The following is a 26083-nucleotide window of genomic DNA, read 5'->3' as shown; positions in this document are numbered from 1 at the left end:
GGGGGGGAGTGAGAGAGAGAGATAGAGAAGTGCATGTCTGTGTTGTTGTATACATCTTATTCTCAAACAGATACTACATGTACCGACCTGCGCTGTAATGTTGTTTATTAGTTTGAATAATAAATAAATTTTAATCCAATATCTGAGGAGGCCGGGATGGAAATTTGCAATAGCATAACATTACGTATTCATCCAGCAATAGTGGCTGGATTCCACTCAACAACGAACAATACCATTTTAATGTTAATGTTTCTGAAATACGCCGTTGGGCATAACATTACATTGTATTATGTGTATTTGGTTGTGACATATGATACTTTGAAAGTAAACATTTACATCCCTAACTTTAAATGGCAGCACATGTAAAATAGATCTGGACATGGTCTACCCAACACAAACAAAGGGGTGTGTGTACATGTGTATAAAACTATTTTAACAGTTTAGTATCCACTCATAACCTTGTTATCTGATCGGTGTTGCGATTTAAAAGTCTTTTTCATGAATTTCTCAATGAATTACTGTCTAAAGAAATTCTAAGTATATGAAGTAAATGTTCATGATAGAAAAGAAGCGGAAGACCACATAAATCTCAGGATAAATATATTTTAGTGAAGTATTTGTTCTTTTTCAACAGTATTTTTGTGTTTACTCTCAAAACTAAGGTCACGTTGGTTGGGCTTCCTTTACAATTTTCTTCTTGTAGATTTTTGTTTCTGATTTGACGGAACAGCACTATATATCGGTGAAAACGTTGATTGTAATGGGATACTGCTATACAATGTATACAGTATATATATAAGACAAGAATTGCATTATGAACTTTTAAACATAAAAAACGGTGATTTTACTAAAGAATACTGCAGGTCAGGTTCATTCATAACACGTGCAAGTTTATCACAAGGGTACATTGTTCATAAAATATCTTTAATAAAAAATGCTGCATGATCAAGTAGTAAAATACGTTTATCACTATACAATAGAGTTATTCATAAAACGTTTTTGGTAAAAGTTCATGTTCAATGTACCACTCCAACTCGTATATACCAATAATAGGTGCGGCGTTTAACGGAGAATTTACGCCAACCCTTAAAACCTCTAACAATAGTCTCTATACATCCGGATCTATCTATGAAATATTGCTGAATCTATCTATGAAATATTGCTGAATCTATCTATGAAATATTGCTGAATCTATCTATGAAATATTGCTGAATCTATCTATGAAATATTGCTGAATCTGTCCATGTGTAATCTTCTCTCTCTGTCATGTTTTATTTGATTGATTTTATTTTGTTTGACCTCTTGTTACACACTTTGTGTGTCAGAGCGTAAAAAAAAATCTTGAAATCTTGAATATGTCCATATATACGAACTATGACAGATTCTCTGGCCCCTGTGATTAGGACCACCTCAGTCAGTATGCATTGTGTACGTTCGTACAAACTTTGACAGATTTTCTGGTCCCTGTGATTAGGACCACCTCAGTCAGTATGCATTGTGTACGTTCGTACAAACTTTGACAGATTATCGGGCCCCTGTGATCATGACGTCCGCAGAGTCAGTATTTTGTCGACATTCGTACAAACTATGACAGATTATCGGGCCCCTATGATCATGACGTCCACAGAGTCAGTATTTACTTGACCTTACAATCTCAGGTTACAGTGTGTACATTCGTGACCAATACCGATCTTAAATACACAAACCCAATACTTTTAGCTGCACACTTGGCATTCGTCACACGTATTTTGGACAAATACCAGCGGTGTTTGAGTAGTGTTTGTAAAGGAAATAGATGGCTAGTTTTAAACTAGTAATTTGTTTATTGAACTCCGTTTTTATTTGAACATTTTCCAAATAACAGTCGTATCACGAACTCTTTCAAACCAGACACGATACGGATCAGACTTTGTTTTGAACGGTTTGGTTTGTTTGGTCTGTTTTTGTATTACGTTCTATTAGCAGTTATTAGTCATTAAGGGCGTGACAGGTTTTGATGATGGGGGAAAACCGGGGTACCTGGAGAAAAATCGCCGACCTTCGGAGAGTACCTGGCGACTACCCCACACATAGGTCTAGAACCCGCTACCAAGTGGTGTAGGGCTAGTGGTCGTAAAGACAGCCATACACATTAGCCACTCGGTTGTTGACAGAGATATATATTTGTAAATGTATAAAATTAACTTCAAATCGAATACAACCCTGCAGGTTTTGGGAAATAATGGGTCTGCTTTATCCCTTAGCACGTCATCGAAGGAGGCGACTAGCTTCAGCAGGTTCCCTTCTAAATCTTCTTTTTTTTATCTCCGTTTTCTTTTTGATGATTTCACTTTGTTTATTTTAAAACAGTTGTGAAACAAGTTTTCTAACAAATATTAATCACGCCTTTTGGCTCAGATGGTAGTTCGGAGAGGGTTTTAATGTGGCAGGACACCGGAGTACCCAGAGAAAACCTACGTCAATTCATTGGCAGTCATATTGACTAAAAGAGCCAATTAAAAGCCCTACAAGGCTTGATTTAGGATTTCGGTACTAAATGTATTAAAAGAGTTTAATAATTACAATTTATTTATCTTACAACAGTTGTGAAACAAGTGTTTTTAACTTCATATAATATTAATTACTCCTGTTGGCTCAGATGGTAGTTTGGAGAGGGTCTCGATGTGGGAGGACACCAGAGTACCCGGAGAAAACCCACGTTATATAATTAATACATCGGCAGTCATATTGACAAAAAGATCCATTTGAAAGCCCTACAAGGCTTGACTAAATATTTCGGTACTTAATGTACTAAAATAGTTCGGTTTAGAGAGAGAGACCAATGTGCTATCTACTTGATTTCCGACCAATAATGTATACAGACAGCCTTAGATTGTACATGTAACAGACGCAATGAGTCTATCTATTATCACGAGGATCAGATCTAACACAATCTGATCACCACCCACTCGGGGTTCTATTCGTAACAACTTTCGCGAATTTACATATGAATAGCGTACTGCTAAAAGTCAGGACCCGTTTTTCGTTTCTCAAAGCATGGCCAGCTTCACGATAAATAAAACAAACGTTCTTTTTATTGTTATTTTAAACGTAACGGATTGTCCTCGTTTCTTGACTTCAGAGGATTTTGCAACCCTTCACACAAATTATTTTGGTAATGATTTCGATATAGTGCTGTATGCTACAGGATAAAACTAAGCTTAATTCAGTTGTGATAATATGTGAATGGAAGTTGTTAAGTTCAGTAAGCTTGGCCTGAAATCATTGAGCAAACTGTAAAAGACACATGAATAATGTATGGGTTTGTTTGTTTATCTGTTTTGGCTTAATGGTCCCTCCACACAAAAATGTCATTTTGGGCCTGAAGCATTAAAAAAGAACTCAAATGGCGTTACACACCTCAAAAACAACTAAACTGTTAAAAATTATTTAATTGAACAAGCAGTATAAACGCTGTTATTGGGGTCTATTTCCGGTATATGATTAATACACACATCAAAAGTACCTTAAAGACTAAAACATGATTAATTGTACAAATAATTTCAACACTGTATTTTGTGAAAGGGGCCTATTTCCGGTATGTTATGAATACTGGTTGTCATGGAGACTCGTTTAAAATGTCTTTTATGTATTGTACATTGAAATAAATATCACGAATCTGTTTCATATTGTCTTACGGCAAGGCAGACATGGGGACAATGCTCGCTCCGTTGTGGATACACAGGGTTGGATAAGTGTCTGCCCCAGACTCGCTCCATTACACGCCTCCACGTCAATGTCATTAAATAATTCACATCTCTTTAAATGAACCGGATGTTTACTACACATGTTAACATACCGTGTTTAGTTCAACCTGATCGTGATCGCCTGCCGAACTACGCCGTGGTGAATGGAGCGGGCGTAAGATTACTCAAACAAATCAAAGGTCAACTGATTGTGTTTTCATGCAGACGTCATTTTGTAAAATAAGTCGCGCGCGAGGAAGACACTGGAATAGTTATACGAATTTTTTGTCATTTTTGAAATCGATGTTTAATTTTAAATAGACATATATTTTTTTGTAGATTGTCATAAAGCTATATTTAATTTACTGTAAATGAAAAAGCCGATTTCAACTTACGACATCTTGACAATTATGTAGAGACTTTTAAATATATTATTGGTCGTGTTGATAATTTAATCTTTTAATCACTGTATATAACAGTACTGATTACACTTTGCATATATTATAACTTTCTCTGAGTGGTGTTTTTCAGCGTTTTAGGACATGGAAACACAAATATTTCGAAAAAGCTGATACATGCCGGACACTCTGATATTGATAATAAATACCAAATTCCGAGGAAGCTAAAATCGTTCGTTTTAGTGAGTATAACTCTTATCACTGAATGAGATTCTGCTCGCGGAATCAACAAATGTGCTTGAAATCACGACCCATTTATGGGAAGCCTAGTTAGCTTAGTCAATTTAACACAAAATATCATCTTCTAAAGAAATGTTTACTAAAAACAATATCAAAATCAAAATAACAAAAATGTGGCTTTACATATAAATGATATACGAAATATCAACATAAAGCGAAAGACACAGAAATATTATTTTGTAAATGCTCAAATGTGTTTCATGAATTGTATATCAATTTTGTTAACCCGTTAAACTAACAAGGCAATGCATATTTGAAATCAAGCGTAAGAGTTAAGAGCATGCTGGGGACACTTGCCTCTTACATACACTTGACAGTAAGACCCGGTTAAATTGAGATTAAACAGTTAGATAATTGGATAAGAATTGGTTTCATTTTATAAACTTCCCCATTTCTAGTCGTCAGTCGGATGGCGCAGTTGATAGCTTACTCGCAATTCCTGACCAAGACGGCCGGGTGTTCGCGATCGATTCCCCGATGACGGACTGCCCGACCATTTGTTTTTTTGTCCGGGTACTCCGGTTTCCGCCCTCGTTAGACATTAATCCACCCAGCCCCGGGCCAGCATGAGTGGTAATACAAGTTCAGATAACCTGTTCTTAATTGTTGCAAAATAAAGTTTATATCTAGACTTCAGTCTGACTATTTTGACACACCTGACACACATTGGAGGACTAGTTTGAGTATCTTTAACATTTTTTCTACAAAGAGAGAAATGTGGACGTTTATGTAGTAGATTCATACTAAACTTGTATCAGTCTTTATTCCTAAATCTTTAATAAACGTTTACTTGCAATGTTTGAGCGTTCGCCCTGGTGAGAAAGGCAGTGGGTTCTGTCCCCTGGCCGGGACATACCAAAGTCCTTAAAAATATTAGTTGTTATTCCCTGCTTAACGTTCAGCACTTAGGGTTCACCCGTACGTGTGTGTCAGTATAATATGACCTGGCGGAATGCTGTGCTGGGTGCCTTCTGTGTGGTATTTCAGTGAGATAGCACTATAAAGTCGGCATCAGATCCGCGCTACCACAAGGAGGCAAATACACCAACATACCTTGACCCAAGTACACATACATACATTCACACATACGTTCAACACACACACACACACACACACGATGGCATTTTCTTACAAGATCTCTGATGTTGATAGGACGTTAAATCCTTTAAAACCAAAACCATTTATCGCTTGAAGAATTTTCTCATTATTCGAAGGGAAAATGGTGATAACGCTTAATTAAACTCTGTATTGTATCAGTAAAGAACTTGATTTACTATTTTTTATATTGTATAACGTAGGAAGATGGCGCCGCCCTGTTCGCTACAACGAATCTTGATATGGCGTGTGATGTTTTCAGAGATTAATGGAGCAGATTGCAATGCACACTGGGAATGATTGACGACAAACTATAAAACCGTGTCATTTCATATAATTTTTGTTTCTTTAAATAGACTGATAGAAAAAAAAAATCTGTTGGATATTTGTCGAACTGTCGGTGCTTTGAAAGGCTTTAGGGAAACGTAGGCTATACCAGGGATGTATACATGTCACGTGTTTTCTATATCTCGCGGGATAAATGTGTTTTATATATTGACAGTAGACAACCATGGGCTATACACGGCGATGACTGATCTGTTCAAATATTCAAAGCAAACTCATTAACGAGACAGTGGAGCGAAGGGTTCAATCAATACTAGATATTGGTTTAATGTGAAATCGTGATCGATAAAAACATATGTATTTCACAATCACGACTTAAAAAAGCAATGCAGTGACCTACGAGTCTGCATTTCTTGTTAACAGGGCAGTCAACGGTCTCAAAAGTTTGAATTTGTCAATCCACCGTTGGCAAATTAGAAATAAATATAATGAAATCTGAATAGCTGCTACATAGTACGGCCCTTGCACTATACGAGGACATAAATCCATAATCTCCTAAACGGCGACATGGCTTCCACGTCCCCGTTTAACGACCTTCTATGGTCACCTAAAGTGTCTTTCTGCTTTTATTCAGCGATCCCATGATAATCCTATAAGTGTCCGCTGTGTCCTCTTATAACAGTCATACTATAGCGACGTAATAAAGTCTCCTATGTCTTCATAGAGTGGCAACATTACGCCCCCTAACAGCCTCTATATCATCATATAGCGACCATGTAGTGTCCCATAAGTGGTACCTATGGCTCCTTCGTAAATAGGTCACATAAAGTCCCACTAAAGGGCCCCTGTCCTCATCTAGCGACTATACACAATACCCAATCGGTCAGAGGGAATTTCCCCTTAGCTCAGCGGTAGAGCGTCCGACTATAGTCTAGGATAGCAGGTTTCCTTTCTACTCATTTTCCCGCCTTTTATACGTCTGCTGGATAACCGAACTACTCGGTAGTGAAGCGGACGTAAAACCTATCAATCAATCAGTTCGGCAGGTTCGACCCTCAACGTCCCCGTATATCACTTACCGTCCCCCCATATCACTTACCGTCCCCCCATATCACTTAACGTCCCCCTATATCACTTAACGTCCCCCTATGTCCCCATATATCACTTAACGTCCCCCTATATCACTTAACGTCCCCCTATATCACTCCCCCTATATCACTTAACGTCCCCCTATATCACTTAACGTCCCAATATATCACTTAACGTCCCAATATATCACCTCTAATATACATGATAGGTAACGTATTGGTAAATTAAAATGTTCGTTCATTGGGGGAAACCAAATAATGGCGTTTAAAAGTTATATCTGTATTCTGAGATTATACTTGACTCGATTTTGCCTTGTACACATACATGTATAAAGGGTAGTTGATACCGAAACAACACGATTTCGTACATGGGGTCCCATTGGTGATATTTCCCTTCTTACTCTTGGTTTTATATTCGGTGAAAATATTGACATTCGCAATTCATACCACATTGCAGGTTATTTTTTAACTCATTCACCCCTGAATATTCATAATGAACTATTCCAACCTTTGAATTGGAAGAGTTCAAATGTGTCTTCAGGGATGTATGAGGTAATGAAACAACTCTGCTCTGGCTTTGCCCTGAGTACACAATTATCTCGCTTTGTATTGAAAATAAATACTCTACTGACCATTTAAATCTCAACATACAATGTACATGTACAATTCCCTAGTACTTTAGTCATCTCGGAAAAGATAAAATCATTTACTCCGTAATGTCGTGTGTTTCTAAATAAGTAAGGTGCACATGACAATGACGTGCGCTAGAAATCATTCTCACGTGGTCAAGATATGACGCTTCCGCGTCAATATTTGTGATGTTGCTATGTTCCCGGGCTAAATCAGGCCGACAAACTACACGAGCTCGGGTATAATATAGTTTACCTGTAAAGGGCGGGTGTGACCATGTGTGTATTGATGTATAATGCGTATAGCTTATTGACCGGAAGTCGGTGAGGAGAGACGAAGGAATGGAAGAACAATACCATGGTTGTAAAACGAAAATTATCAATATATAACGTAGATAAAATCAATAGAATTTTATACCCGGACACAATGGTAAATCCTCATATTAATCATTCAATGTTTACTAAGAGTAACACGCGCATCCCATTAAGATCTTGTTATATCTTCCTTCCTTAATACTTCTCAAAGGTAATTTAATGGACGGATGAACGAATGAATGAGTAAATAAACGAAGAATGAATGAATGAAATTAAAATGAGCTGAGTAAATTTTATTTCAATTAAATATTTTTTTACCCAAACTGGGAATCATATCAAAGGAAAATAACTACAATGTACTTTAGTAGCATTTTATTAAATTTTGATTTCTCAAAAATCCATGATCCCATACAGTTCTAATACTACATGTACATAGGTTAATCGATTTCATAACATTATTGATACCGAAGTTTTCGTTAGATCAAGCCTACAGAAAAACTCAGAGGCATGCTAACTCAGACTACAAGATGCTTGTTTGGACCTATCTCTAGGGATGAGGACAATCATAAGAATGTTATCATGGGAGAAGGAAGGGAATATCTAAACGGAACACTGACAATATGCCCATAATGTGGAGGTATCACGCAGGTAGCTAGGTGACTTATGTCCCGTAGTACGCGCTTGATAAGGCAGGTCCAGTGCGATTTCCATATATAAAATGCATTTATTCCCATACCGATGTCAAAATGTATTGGAAACTATTTTTCCGGAAAGGTTATAGCTTCTTGCGTCCAGGGACTTTCATGAGAAATAATAAAAGACGAAATTAACAAAACATAATCAACAATAGTTTTTTGAGTGTAAACAGTCAGCGGGGCTAGACCGGGATTCGAACCATGTACTTCATAATGTTGTACTAGCGCTCTTACCGACTGTGATACCTGGTCAACGAAAGTCTGATGGCACAACTGTGGTACTAATATAGCCAAACGGAAGTCACAGGGAGGTAGCTGTATATAGGAAAATCGAGGCCAACGTGGGGCAGTCGCTATGTACTGGCCGTAGATCGGTGGGTTTTCTCCAGGAACTCCGGCTTTCCTCCACCACCTAGAGGCTTCAGTACAGACTATCAATAGCATACATAATGGAGATGAGGAATAAGTATTTTACTTCCGGTTTTATTTACTGGAATATTCTTAAATTGATTCATAATACATGCAACTGAAATCTCTTGATTTCTGTTATCCATATGCATCGCTCAGTTAAATCTACTCCAAATATCCCGTTGTAACAGGAAGAGATCTAGAGTTGTGTGCTTCCACCGTGCTCCCAGGCTTCTTATTTAGTCGGACGCTCTGCCACTGGGCTAAAGGGAAATTCCCTCTAGTGCGAAGACCGAAAACGTATGTTAAAATTATATTATGCCACATCGTCAACCTAATCATGCATGAAGCCCTGATTACAAGTGATTGCTTCAATACATTGTAGGTATTGAAACTATCTTATGTGTAGTTTATATCGGTTGTGTACTCCACGTTACCTCTGCATAATAGAACTTTGTGAATTATTTACTAAATAGTCTACAGGGAAATTATTCCTTCTTAGTGTAATAGATGTGTTTGATTGAATGCCTCCACAACCACTGGCTGTAGCACAATAAAGTCGGTATCAGTTCACCCCACTTCCAGCACACATACACACATGCACGCATATATAACACGCATGTAGGCAGGGGTCGCGCGGGATCAAAACATTGTGCTTGCTGTAGCATTGTATGTAGGCAGGAGTCGAGCGCGGGACCCCAACACATTGTGCTTGCTGTAGCATTATAAAATCGGCATTAAATACGTGCTATTACAAGGAGGCAAATGAACAGAAAAACCCGCTTCCAGCTCACATACACAGATGACCTTCGGTTGTGGTACAGTGAATAAGGAATTTTAGACTGGGTTGGGTAATTATAGAATTAACCTATTCTTGGTATACACAGTCATTCGACGTATGGGCAGCACTTCCTGGTCTTGAAATACAAACTCTTACATGACGCCATACACTAACTCAAATGGGGCCTCCTATGGGTTTTCACTTCTTACAGCCGAATGGTATTATTAACTGGACAAACTTGACTTTAAAAAAGAATTTCGTACATTAATTTACACTAAAATAAAAAAATATTGTGTGAAGTTTTTTGTTCTGTAATATGAGCACTAATGTTTTGTCAAGATGGGATATACATGTACTTACGAAATCAAATAGATGCGACATAACAGTTTTACACTGCTATTGTAAAATATACTTTTCTCTTGTTGTTATCAGAAGGTAAAATAGTGAACATTTGTCCTCAGGAGGACAAAAAAAATTGTAAAGCGGTTTATCAAACTGAATTTATCTTGAAGTAATCTTGCATATTTTGCCGTCATATATGCCATAGTTACCTCCCTTGATTTTTTGGGGGGTGATTTTGCATATATATCCGATCAAAGCTGTCATACATTTATGATTATACAGTCGATAACGTACTTTTTAAAAAGTTGTGGGACGTATGGCCAAATTAATTCTTTTGTTAACATAACAGCTCATTCTTGTTTTTTTTATCTGATCTGTTTCCAGATTTCCTCATATTGACCAAGTGTACAGAAACCGGAAGTCATCATGGGTCTCGAGTGTTCTGGAAAGGTTGGGATGCTGTTCCTTATCGTCATCAACATAATCTTTATGGTAAGTATCGACCCTTGAACTCAGGAACTATTACTGACTTTTAGCTTAGAAAACTACTGCATTTGACCTTTGACATTAACAACTTTGACCTTTGATATTCTCCATCTTTGCCGCTTTGATAAGTGTCATCAGAGGCATTTGCTAAGAACCGTTATTGTCGTTTGGAAAGTAAAAACATTGGCCTTTGATAAATTAAAATCCTTGATTTTGGTAATGAACAACATTTACCTTCGGAAAGTGACAACCTTGAACTTTGAAACGTACCAAAGTCCCTAAATTAGTAGCTGTCTTTCCCTGCTTAAGATTTAGCGTTTAAGATAGTATGAAATACCATACTGGATGCCTTCGTATTTTAATCGGATAGCACTATAAAGTCAGAACCAGATTCTCGTTTTTTCACAAGGAGGCAAATGCACCAACCTATCGCCTGCAGAACTAATCTACAGATGTGTGATCATGACCTCCTCTATAAATAGTACATTATCCCTATAGAACCAACCCAAAGCTCATTTTCTAGCTTTTTACTACTTTGCCAAATGCCATTCGCAATGGATTTTATCCCGACATGACCTCTGTGTAACGTACATGTACGTGTACTTTGTACGTCCAAGAACAGTCTTGAATCAGAATATGAATGAAAAATATGTATATATTACAATATGTCCCTCTTAAGTTATTTTCGACTGGTTTCTAAGAAAAGTGTTTCTTTTATTGACAAAGGCAATTTCTTCGCCAGCCTGAAATCTTGTGGACATTGTTAATTTGAGAATATTTACAATTAAGAAAGTTATACATAATACTTGATTTCATTACAACCTCTAAATTGTCCAAACGATTAGTATTGAATGGCCTTGACCTTCATATTAGACTCTGTTTCGTTTTTGTAGTTGCTTGGCCTCGGTTTGATGATTCCCGGAATCCTTGTCCAGGTGGACGTTGACATTGTTAATGACAAGGTCATGCCCCTCCTCAACCAGGTGACCTTAGGCGGTCTGACCTTTGGAAATGCTGCAAATGGCCTCTCGTTGACATTGATCATACTCGGAGCTTTTATTCTATTGGTGGCAGGTTTGGGCGCGTTCGGAGCTTGCTGCAAAAACAGATGCATGCTTGTTGTGGTAAGTGTGAAACGATGCTACGTTTATTATTATTAGTTGTTATACTTTGTGTGATGGCGTAAGCGGACGCCCGATAGACAGAAACGTTATCTGGTGGTCGAAAATCATCCTTGTTGCCATTCGAGGCTCTTATGAACGGCGTTGGAGCAGATAAAAAGGCATAATGACCGCACCTTAACCATAAGAATGCAAAACAATTATCATCTAATGTGACGGACACCACTGTACGGGTTACGGACAGGAAACGCATGATTGGAAATTTTGCAACACTATCCAGCAAGGTGTCACTGCTGCTTAAGATAACATTTCCCCATATCTGTAATATCTGAACGGATTTTCACGCTGTCCGTCCGTCCGCTCGGACGTTATGTTGTCCGGAGCATAGTTTACACATCGTAAGCTTTGTTGTCTACAGTCGCCCTTTTTGTGTGTGTGCAGTACCTCTTGCAATGACATGATGCCTCGTACTGAATTTTTGCGCTGCATGATATACAGAGTTACAGCCCTTCGTGATTGGTTTATTAGAATATCTGCCCACATGTGTGGAACATAACTAGTATAACTTTTTCTATTCTGAATTAATGACAACTTCGTAAAATTTGTCAGTTTTATCAAGGTATCATTTGTGTTGACGTTTTGCCCAGATGTGTAGAACATAACTAGTTATCCTTTTTATATTGTGAATAAATGACAACTTAGTTGAATTTGTCAGTTTTAGCAAGGTATCATTTGTGTTATCACGTTAGATAAATAAGTTCCTTTAAAACATGTTTTGAAGAAGGTGTCGTTTTTAATTTTATTTATTTTCCCCATATGAATTAAAGACGTTTAAAATGCTTGACTTTGAAGAACAGTAATGCTGACAAACAACCATACATTTCATGTTATATAAAAAAAAATATGGAATAACCATTCTAATATTTATTTTTCAAACAGATGTTTATGAGCGGGTCAAGTGTAGGGCATTCCCGTAAAGGTTATATTTATAAATCCGTTTTTTTCACCGGAAACCCGATATTCCTCATTATATTTAGAACTGGTCACGTGTTTAGGTTTCAGCCAATAGAATTTCAAAAAAAATACAATGTATATAAAAAATATTATATCAAAGGCTTGTGATTTTTTACATTTTTTTATTTGTTTTATATTTCAGTATGCTATCATCGTTGCTTTATTCTGGATTGCGGAAATCGTGATAGTCATCCTCTGGTTTGTCATGCGCGACAACGTAAGTCAAACAATGATTATCTCCCTTTATCCATGTATAGTCAGTTACACTAGATTAGTTGCATTTGATGTGCGTTGCCACTCAATCATTGAACCCACCAAAATCGGTTGTGATTTATGAGACCATAAGTCTAAAGTCATGGTCGTGAACCTATGACAATTGTGACGTCATAATACTGACGTTGAAGATAGTTCGCGTACTAGCTGTTTGCTATTCTGTAAATTGAAAATTTAAAAATCTACCTGGAATTTTCAGAAGAAACGTGGAAATCAAATATAAATGCATTACAAAAACAATGGTCAATGTAAATCTTAATATTGAACTGTGTATTTTGTTAAGAGTTATATTCAAACATTTCTGAAAAAGAGTTACAGACAAATATTTATAACAAAATGTTTCCTTTTCAGATTTTCCTTCCAATTCCTGTATACATGTATTTTATGTATCACCAAAATCTTTTATTATGACAACCATTTTCTTTTTACATGAATGACCTTAAACAATATGCATGACGTGCCCGTGCACGAATACAACATTCAGGATATACTCCCCTGTACAATAGCTTGCTTAGTCACCAAACCTTATTTTGATAGTCATGTTGCAGCAAACATATATACATTGTAATTACCATCGTACGACATAGCCATTGTGTAACCCTACAACATTCAGATGGTATTCATACCAGCCATGAATGCAATTATCTAATTGATGACGTCATTGTTATTATGACGTCATAACTAATATTTTCGATTCACTTTACTCCTCTGTAGACATGTCTGTTTCCATATACCAATTCTAACGATTAATTTTGTCAACTGAACGATGGCAAACTAAATGAAGGGCTTGTTAGCGCTCTCAAGTTTGCCTATCCAGTTGGCATTCGTATTTTCTATGAATGCAAACTGAAGACAGTCCAATGCTTAGATACTGTGGAAAAGATCAAATGTTGTGCAATTGAAATAATAAAAGAAACCAGAAAGAGGCTGTGGGGTGGGGACAGAGGCGTCAACTACCTCAGTAAGTCTCTGAAAAAAAATCCGCTGTAGATTTTAGTCTTAACGGTTCAACTGTAACCAGCGTCATCGTGAACGGAAGTAAATAAAAGTTTGTAACTTTTCCTTTCACAGCTTGAATCCACGGCTAAGTCTCAGTTAGTATCACAGTTAGACAATAACTACAAATATGATGACCTGACGTCGCACGAAATCTCAACCGCCTGGAACTACCTGTCAATAGAAGTAAGTGGTCATTCTTCCATATAATACCCAACGTTATTGAGAGTCACAATATCTTTTTCCAAGATAAAGATACAATTTTCCGTTCCTTAAATATTAAGTTACCCGCATTCTATCGTCTTAACGATAGGGGACATCATAAAGGTTCATGGGGTTTCACTTCCGGTTTTTGTAAATACAAGATGTCTTCCATTTTGTTTTGGTGTTTCTCTTCAGTTCCTGTTCTTTATAATTTTATTGAACAACTTGGGACAAAAACCTATATGTATTGTTTTTAAATGGATACCGTTATAAATTATCCAAAATTTTCTGAGTATATTCTGCTTTCTGTTTAGTTAAAATGCTGCGGTGTAAATGCTGTCACCGGCGCCACTAATGATTATGATAGCAGCGAGTGGCAGGCCGGAACTCCAACCGGTCAAATACCGAAGGCGTGCTGTGGGGCAACGGTCAGCGACTACACCACCTTCAATAACGCAGCTTGCACGGACACGGTCACTTCCGGATACTATGGCACGGTAAGTCTGACCAACGATCTGTGAACATGGTCAAGTGTCTTTATCGTCGATGACTCATTTTCATTTTGTGTTTAGATTGCATTTTTTTTGTTATTGGATTTGCTAAGCTACCGTCTACCCGGAAACCCATACGTTGAAATCGCAGCCAAACCTATTTATTGGTTATCATTAAACTTGCATTGCTGCTATTACTGATAACAGTCTGTATGTTTCGTACGTGTGAAGTTCTTAATAAGAGTTTTATACTGCAGCACCGCCAAAAAATATTCAAATGACGTCACAAAAAATGTGACGTCATAGAAAACAGGCAATATACATTGCACAATGGGAAATAAAGTAAAGAGACGATAGCCTTTCACATTGAAAAAATCGTTTTGCATAGAACATTAAACCAACGTATCTTTCTGTATGGTTTATTACCAGAGTTTAATATTGATTATATATATTATAAACTAAATATATTCATGTAACTTCTTTCGTTTGCTGATGATTTTTTTTGTCACGTGACAGGGTTGCTACCAAGCCGTCAAAGACAAGGTGATGTCGTACAGTAACTGGTTCATCGGGATTGGCATCACCTTACTTGTTGTCGAGGTAATTAAACTTCGGGATGATCTTCGGGTATTTCCGACTTTAATTGGAATCATTTCGGCTGAGATTAAAAATATAATTCACTGATTTACATGTCCAGTTTGACTTTAATTAATATTCCAATCCTAATTTTGAGTTTAGTATTTGCATTTGGTGTGTGATTGACTTTTGGTCTTGTTGATCAACATAACAAACACGTTTATAGTACATTTACGTAATTATCGTAACACGAGTTTTTAAAATGGCATATGCCGAACCCATCTCGGAGAATTTTGTTTACATGGCCAGGGGCTCATTTCAATAACCTCAATAAGAGCATAGTTCAGATTTGTTAACATTACAAAGGGTGAAAAAAATGCGTGTTCCGTAAAATCAAAACATCATGTCTTGGATAGTTCAGCTTGGCGGAAACCGGTAGATACGTTTCCAATAGGTATTGGTTACATCAATAAACCGCATTATTTGTCTTCTGATATAAATTCCAGGACAACAATTTGGTAGATATAACAATGCACACACTCAATTCATCAAATAACGTTGGCTTGGTCGGGTGGTCGGGACGCGCAGTGAATAGCGCACTTGCCTTTCACCAAAGCGGCCCGGGTTCGATTCCCTTATCACGTACGTTTTCTCCGGACACTCCGGTTTCCTCCCCCGCGCACCAACATCCGGGCCAACAAGAGTGATTAGTATAAATTGCAAAAACTTGTTTCATAATTCATAATAAATAAAGTTTATATCATAATGTATATATAGCATTGGCTTGGTACTATTTTAACAGTACCGCTCAGTACTGATGTTTGTAAATAAATAAAGTCTATATTTATTCTGATGTTTGCTGAGTTTTGCAAAATCAAGGGCAAAGTTAAGTCGTCGCATACAAAATGATTGCAAGTAAATGCATTATCAGAAAACAAGCAAACAAACAAAAGGAACGTAATCCTCTTTTGTTATATATCTGTTGAATCTTACAGCTGCAGCCATTTTAAGGCCAAGGTCCTTTATTTTAAACTGTAATAATAGAAGATGTTGTTTCCCCAAAATGTCGAACTCCTGTTTCACTGGAATTGATTAGTTGCTATCTACTGACAAATTCGAACAATTTTGGTTCCAAATAGTTTAGCCCCAATTTACGTTATGATAACGTGGTTTTATTATCAATTCGTTTTCGACGTCAAGTTGTCCGCATTTGTGAATACGTTTCCATTTCATACTTTTTTTTCTATTCGGCAGGTTATCGCCGATTCTACTTTTCAAAACTTTTTCGTAAAGCTCATATGCAATTAAAACTCGATTCAACATACATATTGTCATTTTCTTGTAACTTAACCAATTCGATGCTTTCTACTGACTCGGCTTAGGAAAATATCTCTTGAGCTCATTCGGTAGAGAAACCAGTAAACCATAGGTTCCGGGTTCGACACCTAGCAAAAGTATAGATAAAAATAAAGACCTCTGTTACATTGACGCCCACGTAAGCACCCGGGAAATATTGGCAGATATGCTCAGCAGTACTTTCACAATAATCGCTTTGACCCCTGGAAAACTCGGACGAGTTCTTACCTGAATGGAGAGTAGATCACTCTGGTAAAATGCTAGCCGCTTCCTACCGACTCGTTCATGGACAATTTCTCTTAAACTCATACGGTAGAGCATAAGACTTGTAAACCAGAGGTCCCGGGTTCGACTGCTAGCGGATCGAGGCACTGAAAACATAATGGCGTCTGTTACACAAACACTTATTTACCCATCACAATGATTTTTATGTAATTCTCACAACATGTGTTATGTAATGTATATGATCACCACTGCAAAAATACCTTAGCACCATGTCCAAACCATTACAAACCCTCAACACCATGTTATCACCACGATAGCCACGTACTAATTAACTAACAGCGTTTGTGTGCCTTAATTCTTTTTTTGCAGATCTGTGCAATCATCTTTGCGTGTTTGATCTGCAAACAAATTGGAAACAAAGACATGATGGTGTAGATGATGACGTGACTGGAGTCACGTGACAGGAAACGAAGAACAGAATTTCTGGTATACTTCAATCTGGTTTTTTTTATCGTTTTGTTCGGAGCATCATTATGAAATCTATGTCATATTTGAAGCAAATGAATATATATGGATGAGTACTTAAATGCAAAATTTAAGGTTTTTTAAAGTATATTCTCTGTCTTATATTCAGGCCATGTAAAACAAGCTTCGTGAATGTATATTAACAATAAACTTTCAAATGAACATTATTCGAATGAATACTATAGAAAGCATAAGTTAACTGTTGTCTATATTTACGCCTCGTGCTTTGCTGCAAACAAACACACTCCTGAAGAAAAATATTAATTTTCTGTGTCTACTCATGTTTATACCCCCCGCAACGAAGTTAGGGAGGAGGGTATACCGCAATCAGCTTGTCCGTCTGTCTTACCGTCCGTAGACAAAATTTGTCCGACTTTGCATTCGCTCCTTTTTCAATAGCTTCATTTGAATTGTTTTATGACGTGACAGTACCATATGTAGCTGTGTCCCCAAAAACAATTTTGCGTTTCGGACCTTTTTAAGAAAGTTATATAAAAAAACGACAAAACTTTGTCCGACTTTTCATTTGCCCCCTTTTTTTAACAGATTTCTTTTAAACTGCTAGTGTAGCGGAGGTACCATATGTAGTTGTGTCCCCTGAACTAATTTTGAGTTTTGGACCTTGAGAGTTATGCTCTTTTAGGTAAAATAATTACGTTATAACAATGTAGTCTTTTCTTCTTTTGCAGACCATATGCATATGTACAGCCATACTGATTACCAAGCAGTCAGGAAGAACAGGAGTAATGGTGTGATATTTTGACGAGTTTATTATTCTATTTCTCGTGAGAGCGAGTAAGAAATTTTATCTTTTAATTGTTAAAACGATACTTTATTGTTGTTACATATTCTGGTTATAGATTTTTTTTTATCTATTAATCTCTCTATGGAAGAAAACTGCTGAGCCATATTGTGTTGCAAATCGTTAGAAATTTTGTTCAAAGGAACTGGAATTCAGACTGAAAGATTGTTTTGTCTGAAAGATTGTTTCAAAGGTACCTATAGTCATGAGTAAGCTAGCTATTTTTCAATATTTTACGTTGTTGCTATTGTTTTCATCACTTACAGCCCATTTGATATTTTGTTTTCCATGTGAAATAACATTACGCTGCGTGACGTCACACTACCTTATACGTCACAGTTGCTTTATGACGTCACGACTTATAATAACATTTCTCTCGAGCGGAAAAGTCAATTATGCGTGCGATATAGAGTCAAGTAAGGGATTGTGGTAAAAATAACAGGCATCCGTCATAGGATAATTGATTTTGATAACATATCGTTTTTATTTTTTCTCAACTAGTGTCCTCTCGTTAAAGGTTGTTGATTATATTTTAAGATAAACTCAATCGATTGTGTATACATTATAATCTTTCTCATAAGATATCCTCTATTTTCTCCATTTTCTCCATTTTTAAATGATATCCGTCCAAATTCTCAGTAATTTATGATGATTCTCATCGTCAATCGTCTTTTATTTCTATTTCTGCATCATTTTGTGATGAAGCTGTCGGTGTTCTGCACTTTTTAGGAGTGTGTTTGGGAATTTTCCTTACAATTCCTTTACACTTCCGTAACATGAGGAGGTGTGTTCATGAATGTGAATTGTGTAGAGTTCATACAATATTACACAATAGTTTCTGGGCCAATTTTTTTTGCGAGTTTGATGTAATGGGTTATAGACATCCATGACCGGTACGGGTCCGAATGCTTGGAAGTGTGGTCAGCAAAATAAATAATCTGGATTAATATCATAATTAATGACAGTTGAAGTGATATAGGCACGTGTTGTTAATTGATTATCTATAAAAAAAAGTTACAGGCCGTTTCTTAAAAGCTCTTCCAACAAATTAGCCCTTGATCCATATATTCGTTTTTGATGGCTATTTATCAACTTAACTACATTATGCTTAAAACCAATTCATATCTTTAGGTTAACTATTCAAATATGATTATTAAAATTGTAAATGACTTAGCAATATGAATAATATGTAATTCATACGGTAATATGTTAACGAAAATAGACATCAAGTGAAAACAGGAATTTATCAACAACAGGCAAAAACACCGTTGGGAGCAACACTCATTGATCCTGATGCTAGGCTGCAACTCGGAGATAAAAACATTGGTGTCTGTTTTAATTTGTTCGGTATACGAAATATTTATGAACTCCATTATTTAGGAATGACCGTGGTTGTATAATATACATACATATGTTATTGGTTTTATTTAACGGAACAAAAATGTGAGTCTTGCCTTTCTCACTAATGGCACTTGGGTGTTTAATCTGACTTGGCTTTGAACGTATTGAAAATGTATCTGGAAAAGCGCCATATTATGTATTAACGGGTTGGAACTTTTAGTTTTTTTTTATCGTTGTCTGTCTATTTTTGTACTCTCACTGTAATAAAGTAAATGACTACTGTTTTACCTTGTAATATTACATATTGTTATTGTTATATAATTGATAACTGTTACTTATTACCTGTTTAAAGACTTGGCCCCAACTCTTGGAGTTGTTAACATGCCGTACTGTGAATTGCTGTGTCATTGGAACGCCATCTTCGATACTCAAGGGGTTCACGTTCGCTCTCTGCACTCACGGTAAAACAGATAGCTATTTGATTGGTATCGGGTTAACCGAAACTTGATCAATCATAAATATTATACCTGACCTTTGAAGATTAAAGAGGAGCGACACCAAACGTCAAAGCCAGTCAATTGTACTGTCACGCGACCGCGAGATATCTTCGGATGTACAGTGAAGGGTAACACTAGTCTCGTTTCATCCACATGATGGCGAGTACTGAGTCTTCGATTTTGTCATGACATATTCCAGGGGTGCAGAGAGTGAAAGTGAGCATAACCCTTGGAGTATCAAGGATGGTGGAACAGATGTATGGAACACTAGGAGATGCTAATCTTTGTTGAAATGATATTGCAGATTTTAACAATTCTACAGTAGGTATATTTCTCGCGTAAGTGCTCTCAGGTCGACCATTTCCTTAGCATACCTGTATCATAAAGGAATATCACACTTCCTCTTTATTTTTATCCAATCAAACAAACGAAAAAGTAAGTATCAACATTTCCCGACGTTAAGGTTAATCTAACAACCTTTACCCGCAGAAATTGTTTTGGACATAACTCTTGGACTCCGCCGGGGCAATGCTCCAGCTGATTTGGAACTCAAAATTTCTGTTTATAAAAAAAGGTATTAAACAATCCATTTTTGTTTTCTTCAAAATTTTAACATTATGCTTCAAATTATTTATATCATACGTTTAATGAAGAAAGATACTTTTCTGTCACATTAATGAGAAGTCGAACCGAGGTCCGGCATAACATAGAATCATAATGAAACTAACATTTTTTTTCTACTGTGATTAATGTTTTATGAGAAAAAGTTTGTCATTTTTGATGGCGGCTTTTCGTATTTTTCCAATATCATTGGCTATATATTTACACCAAATCAACAAAACACTGTCAAATGTGATAAAAAAAAATGTCACCCGTTTTTGAACTTATTAAAAATATTATTGAAGTGAAAAAAACCTATTTTTTATTTATTAGCTGTACTTAATATACTTATAGCATTGTAACTCTTAACAAATTGTTGTTTAATGCTTAAATAGTGACATTGCATGTTGTGTATACGTTATTGTTAGACCTTGTGTACAATATATTTGAATGAATGATTCATGCATCCTCATCACCCTCGGAATATGTCATGAAAACATCGAACACACACGGTTATCTATTTGATTGGTTTTAGGTTAAACAAATCTGACCAATCGCTTGGCTGATGTCTGTCCTTTCAAAATTACAATGGAGCGATATCGGACTTCAAAGCCAGTCAATTTTACCGTTACGCTCCCGCGCCATACTTTTAAGGAACATCAAAATATCAAACTAGTCAGCTAGGTGGAACGTACACAACCTTCGTTTTTTTATTACACATTCCAGAGGTGCAAAGAGCATACATGAGCGTACTCACTGAAATTTTAAGGATGTGATTGATAATAAACAAGTGTTCATTAATTTTGACTGTGATAGCATATTTGTATAAAGATGTTTTATATCTGATTATCCACGATTAATTTCATCTCACCAATGATTTGATGTTGTTTGTATAATGCAACGTACTTAGTTCGTAGGAATACAGCATAGCTTAGGTACAATGGAAACATCTTGAAGAGAATATATTTATATATTTTTGTTTTTCAAATTCAGATGGTGATTTATAAATTTGTTTCCTATTAAGAATCATCCTACCACTGTCAAAAAACTGTTCGTATTGGAAACAGTTTTTCTGTCGCGACAAAAGTTTAAAAACATCATTTCTACAAAGAAGTCCATGTCTTGTTGTGTCATTTTTTTTTATTGTGTCTTTAGTTTTAGCCCGAAGCTTCAGCCGTAAAGTACTTAAATCACTCTCTTTGGATTTTTGACAACTGTTTTAAGGCAATAAGTGTTATAAAATGTTTGAAAATAAGATATCATCTATTCAAATTATTGCCATTTTAACGGATGAAGTTGACATGAAATAGTTCTGGTTTCTCAAAGAATTTGATTTTTGAAAACTTTCTCGATTCTCAAACTCAAATGAGGATCACGGGTCAGTTTTCATTAAAAACTAACGAAAAAGTAACATCTTTTATGAAAAGAAATATCTTATTTAATTCATTAAAAACAATAAATAATAACGATGGTGATATTTAAAGAACAAATCAACAGCAGTGTTCTGAGATTAAAAACAAAGAAAGAAAAAAAGAAACGAGGCCAGCCGGGATTCCAACCATGGACCTCCGAACATAATATACGCGCGCTAACCAATTGAAATACATGATCAGCGTTGTTCTCTTGCCGAGTCCTGTGATACTTGTTTGCAAAATGAAAGAAGGGGGTGTAACTACGTATGAGCAGCCACAGCGGAACTCTCTACTGTTTTGCCTGCAGTGGTACAGGGAACCTTAAATGATTTTATCATGACTTTTGCAAACCACAAACTTGTTGCTCAGGACCTTACTTTCATCTGTTGTGCAATTCAGATCACTATCATAACCATATAAAATATATATAAAAAAAACAACCTTATAAAGTACAAGATGATATTTTGTGTAAGATTTAATATTTTTAGAACTTTGAGAGATATTTGAATACAATATAATCCAATATATATATATCCTTATCCTCTCCTATATCCATCGGCAAAAACATATATAGTTTATACAATATTAACTGACTTTTCTCTCTAGAAAACGTATTTGATAAGAGTATGCTTGTTTTGGCACTTGTCTTAACATTATGAATAATCGGACCGTTTGAAATAAGGCCTTCTTTATTAACTAGTTGATTTCTAAAAAAAAAGTATAACGGAAGCTATAGCAGTAAATAAACTTTGGTACAATATTCACGTTGCTGACAGATTTCAGAAACACGTTATGGTTCTTTCATATTAACACATACCATAGTTTTCAATGAAACTAAGTAAGTAGTATGCAGGTACTGTCTCTGGGTGTATTATACATAATCGTTAATAGAAACCTGTATCAGATGAAGCATCCTCGATATCCAGGGGTTACGCTCATTTTTGCTCCCTACACCCCTGGAATATGTCATAGCAAAATTGAAGGCTCTGTGTGCGCCACCTTGTTCTTTGATATACATCAAATGAATCTCGCGGTCGCGTAACGGTAGAAATTGACAGGCTTTGCAGTCGGGCGTCTCTCCTTTGTAATTTCAAAGGGCAGATATCAGCCTAGCGATTGGTCAGTTCTATTTACCTGCGACCAATCAAACAACTATCTTCGTGTCTTCAATTTTGCTATGACATATTCCAGGGTGTAGAGAGCGAAAATGAACGTAACATCTGGATATCGAGGATGCAGATGAAGGAAACGCATTGTGCCTGTTCCAGTCTTATCTTGTTAAGAGTAAAGAAATATTTTGATTTCAGACATATTATTGCTATTTATAGATAAAACTGCTGTTACTAATTTACAATTTTTGTTGTGTCATTTTCTTTTATTGTGTCTTTAGTTTTAGCCCGAAGCTTCAGCCGTAAAGTACTTAAATCACTCTCTTTGGATTTTTGACAACTGTTTTAAGGCAATAAGTGTTATAAAATGTTTGCAAATAAGATATCATCTATTAAAAGAATTGCCATTTTAACCGATGAAGTTGACATGAAATAGTTCTGGTTTCTCAATGAATTTGATTTTTGAAAACTTTCTCGATTTTCAAACTAAAATGAGGATCACGGGTCAGTTTTCATTAAAAACTAACGAAAAAGAAACATCTTTTATGAAAAGAAATATCTTATTGGGATTTAGATTCATCAGTTTGGTATGAACACAAACAGGAATTGATTACATATTTTGTGAGCTTTCGAAAACGTCTCTTTCCTTTGCCAAGCAACGAGTGTAAATGACCGGTTTCGCGGATCTTTACCTTTTAAGACAACTCACTAAGCCATAGAATCGGTAAAGTCAGCTGTCAAAAATCATAGAGACATTTTGCCCAATTGCTCTCTAATACTGCAGGTAAACATGTTATACCCGTCCCCCTGACTGCCTGCCGTAATAGAGTGCAATTCGGCAAGATGTCTATGATTTTTGGCAGCCTCAAATATCAATATTGACAAAATTTATTTAATAATAGTGAGACATGCACAACACTTAAACACTACACTACAAGTGGTCAATGGCCACCTACATATAGCTGGTGGGCTAATTTTCTAAGTACGCGATAACAACTGTAAATCTTCATTAGATCTAAAGGGAGATAAATGGAGCAATTTTATCAGAAACAGTGACAGTGTTTATACATTTTGACCAAGGAAAGATGCAGGAGGTTTAAGCAGAGCTGTATTTACAATGATATATACAAGCATATTTATAAGGACGAATTTCAAAATGAATTAAATAAAAATCAACAGTTTATCACTTATCCCCCAAAATCAATAGGGTTCCTTTACGCCCTTCAGTTTAAATCAAACCATAAACTCCGTACTGAATGCCAATTCTGCATATGACTACATAAAACCGACATGTTTTCGTGTATATTATATATAACATCTTTACCGTCCTTTACATCTTCGCAAGAAGTAATCATAAACATTTCAAAATTTATTACTATCATTAACGAAAATCGCTCTTTCCGTGAATTACTTTCCAGATATCACAAATAAGTCGATTATATATATACTATTATTTTAAAAGATGTGTTTGGTTTGAACATTTCATTTCTAGACTTCACTTCGAATTTCAAAATAGATCATTTATTGAACCGGAAGTTGAATGATGAACAAAGTGATATGCTTATATCATTTATCATGAACATAATTCTGTCCTGTTGTGCAAGTAGAGACGTGCTATTTTAAGAAGAAAAAAGATCAATAATGAATGGTTTGTATAATGCTTTATTTGTGTCAACAAACACACGATTCTGACATGAAAATATACATTAGAAGCAAATAAAAAAATAGAATAGTTATTGACAAATCAAACCAAGTATCATTTAAAAGGATAATATATATATAGCCTGACATGTCACGCGAGCATATATATTTTGGTCGATATATTGTATTTAGTATTTGTTACGGAGTAAGTATAGTGTATGTTATCATTTATAACCGGGGTAAGTAACATTAATAGTTAGCTACTGCTTGGCGGAAATGCGCCCCAGTAGAAGTGCACGGGGAGAGCTGTTTACAGCGACATACATTGTTTTTGTGGCTTGTGTACCCTGTATGTATGTATTATCTAAATATTACGGCATGTGGAACAGGCACAGAATACAGACTTTCTCTGTTCTGTTTTAGTCGGTATTATTGTATTGTACCGCGTTATTATCGGGTCAAACAATCTAGGTATATGTGCGCTCCAGTCAGCCGTGACCATTGTTTAGCGTTTAGGTAAGGATATGTTGTATTTATGTTGTTTTCATGCGATATTTCATGTGTTGTGTATGTATTAGTATCATATATTGATTATATGAATAGACTTGACTGTTGTATATAGAATTATCTAGTTTGTATCGTGTGATTTACCTTTTTATATATCTATGGAAACCCAGTTTTATTTTTATAGTGTTGAGTGTAGTGTGTACGCGCTCGGTTAGAAAATGTTTGTTTTTCATTGTAAATAAACATCATCATAGTTTTGTAATCCATTTTCTGTCTTTCTTTTCCCGGATAAACAACCGACGCTTGTTCCACATTAACAACGTTTTTTTTTTACTATATTTTCTATTATGTTCTCTATAAAAATCAATATTTGAATTAAGATGAAGTTGTCTTTTCGTAAATATAACTTGTATCAACAAACATCATGTTGAAATGAAGCTGACATAACTTTAATCTATTTAACACACATACTACCAGATTGACATGATTACTTCAATGTTCTCTAATTCTCTCTATAACCTCTCTAATTTGTTGCTTTACTGGACGATTTCATATATATAAAATTCACAAGTTACAGTGCAAATGTAATTCTTGATGTCTTAAAGCTGACATAACAGCTACAACCTGTGCAGTGAATATTTCTTCAAAAGTTATGTTTACATTGCGTTGATTTAATTTCTCTTCGTTCCTTTCATTTCTTTGTTTTTTTCGTTATTTTTAATTACCGATCTTCTTGATATTCGAAATAAAAAAAAACAGGTTGATATTCAAAATCGACCCTAATGTGACAATATTCGGTTGGCAATCGGCTAGTTCCATTGCTATACGATTACCGTGTCAGATTGT

General features: G+C 35.9%; 1 protein-coding gene across 1 annotated transcript in view; it reads left to right on the top strand.

Moving 5' to 3' along the window:
• The window catches only part of LOC110447804 (CD63 antigen-like), a 23303-nt gene extending 619 nt beyond the window's left edge, over nucleotides 1–22684 (top strand). Inside the window, exons 2-9 of the mRNA XM_021493736.1 lie at nucleotides 10446–10553; nucleotides 11441–11671; nucleotides 12825–12899; nucleotides 14027–14137; nucleotides 14470–14652; nucleotides 15163–15246; nucleotides 17173–17289; nucleotides 18018–22684. Coding sequence (XP_021349411.1) covers nucleotides 10488–10553; nucleotides 11441–11671; nucleotides 12825–12899; nucleotides 14027–14137; nucleotides 14470–14652; nucleotides 15163–15246; nucleotides 17173–17238 — 816 coding nt within the window. The 5' untranslated portion in view covers nucleotides 10446–10487 and the 3' untranslated portion in view covers nucleotides 17239–17289; nucleotides 18018–22684. The remainder of the gene's footprint in view (nucleotides 1–10445; nucleotides 10554–11440; nucleotides 11672–12824; nucleotides 12900–14026; nucleotides 14138–14469; nucleotides 14653–15162; nucleotides 15247–17172; nucleotides 17290–18017) is intronic.
• The last annotated feature ends 3399 nt before the right edge of the window (nucleotides 22685–26083 follow it).

Source organism: Mizuhopecten yessoensis, unplaced genomic scaffold, assembly GCF_002113885.1.
Source record: "Mizuhopecten yessoensis strain PY_sf001 unplaced genomic scaffold, ASM211388v2 scaffold3621, whole genome shotgun sequence".
NCBI classification, from domain to species: domain Eukaryota; kingdom Metazoa; phylum Mollusca; class Bivalvia; order Pectinida; family Pectinidae; genus Mizuhopecten; species Mizuhopecten yessoensis.
The sequence above is the reverse complement of the archived record's forward strand: the minus strand, read 5'-3'. Positions and strand labels throughout refer to the sequence as shown.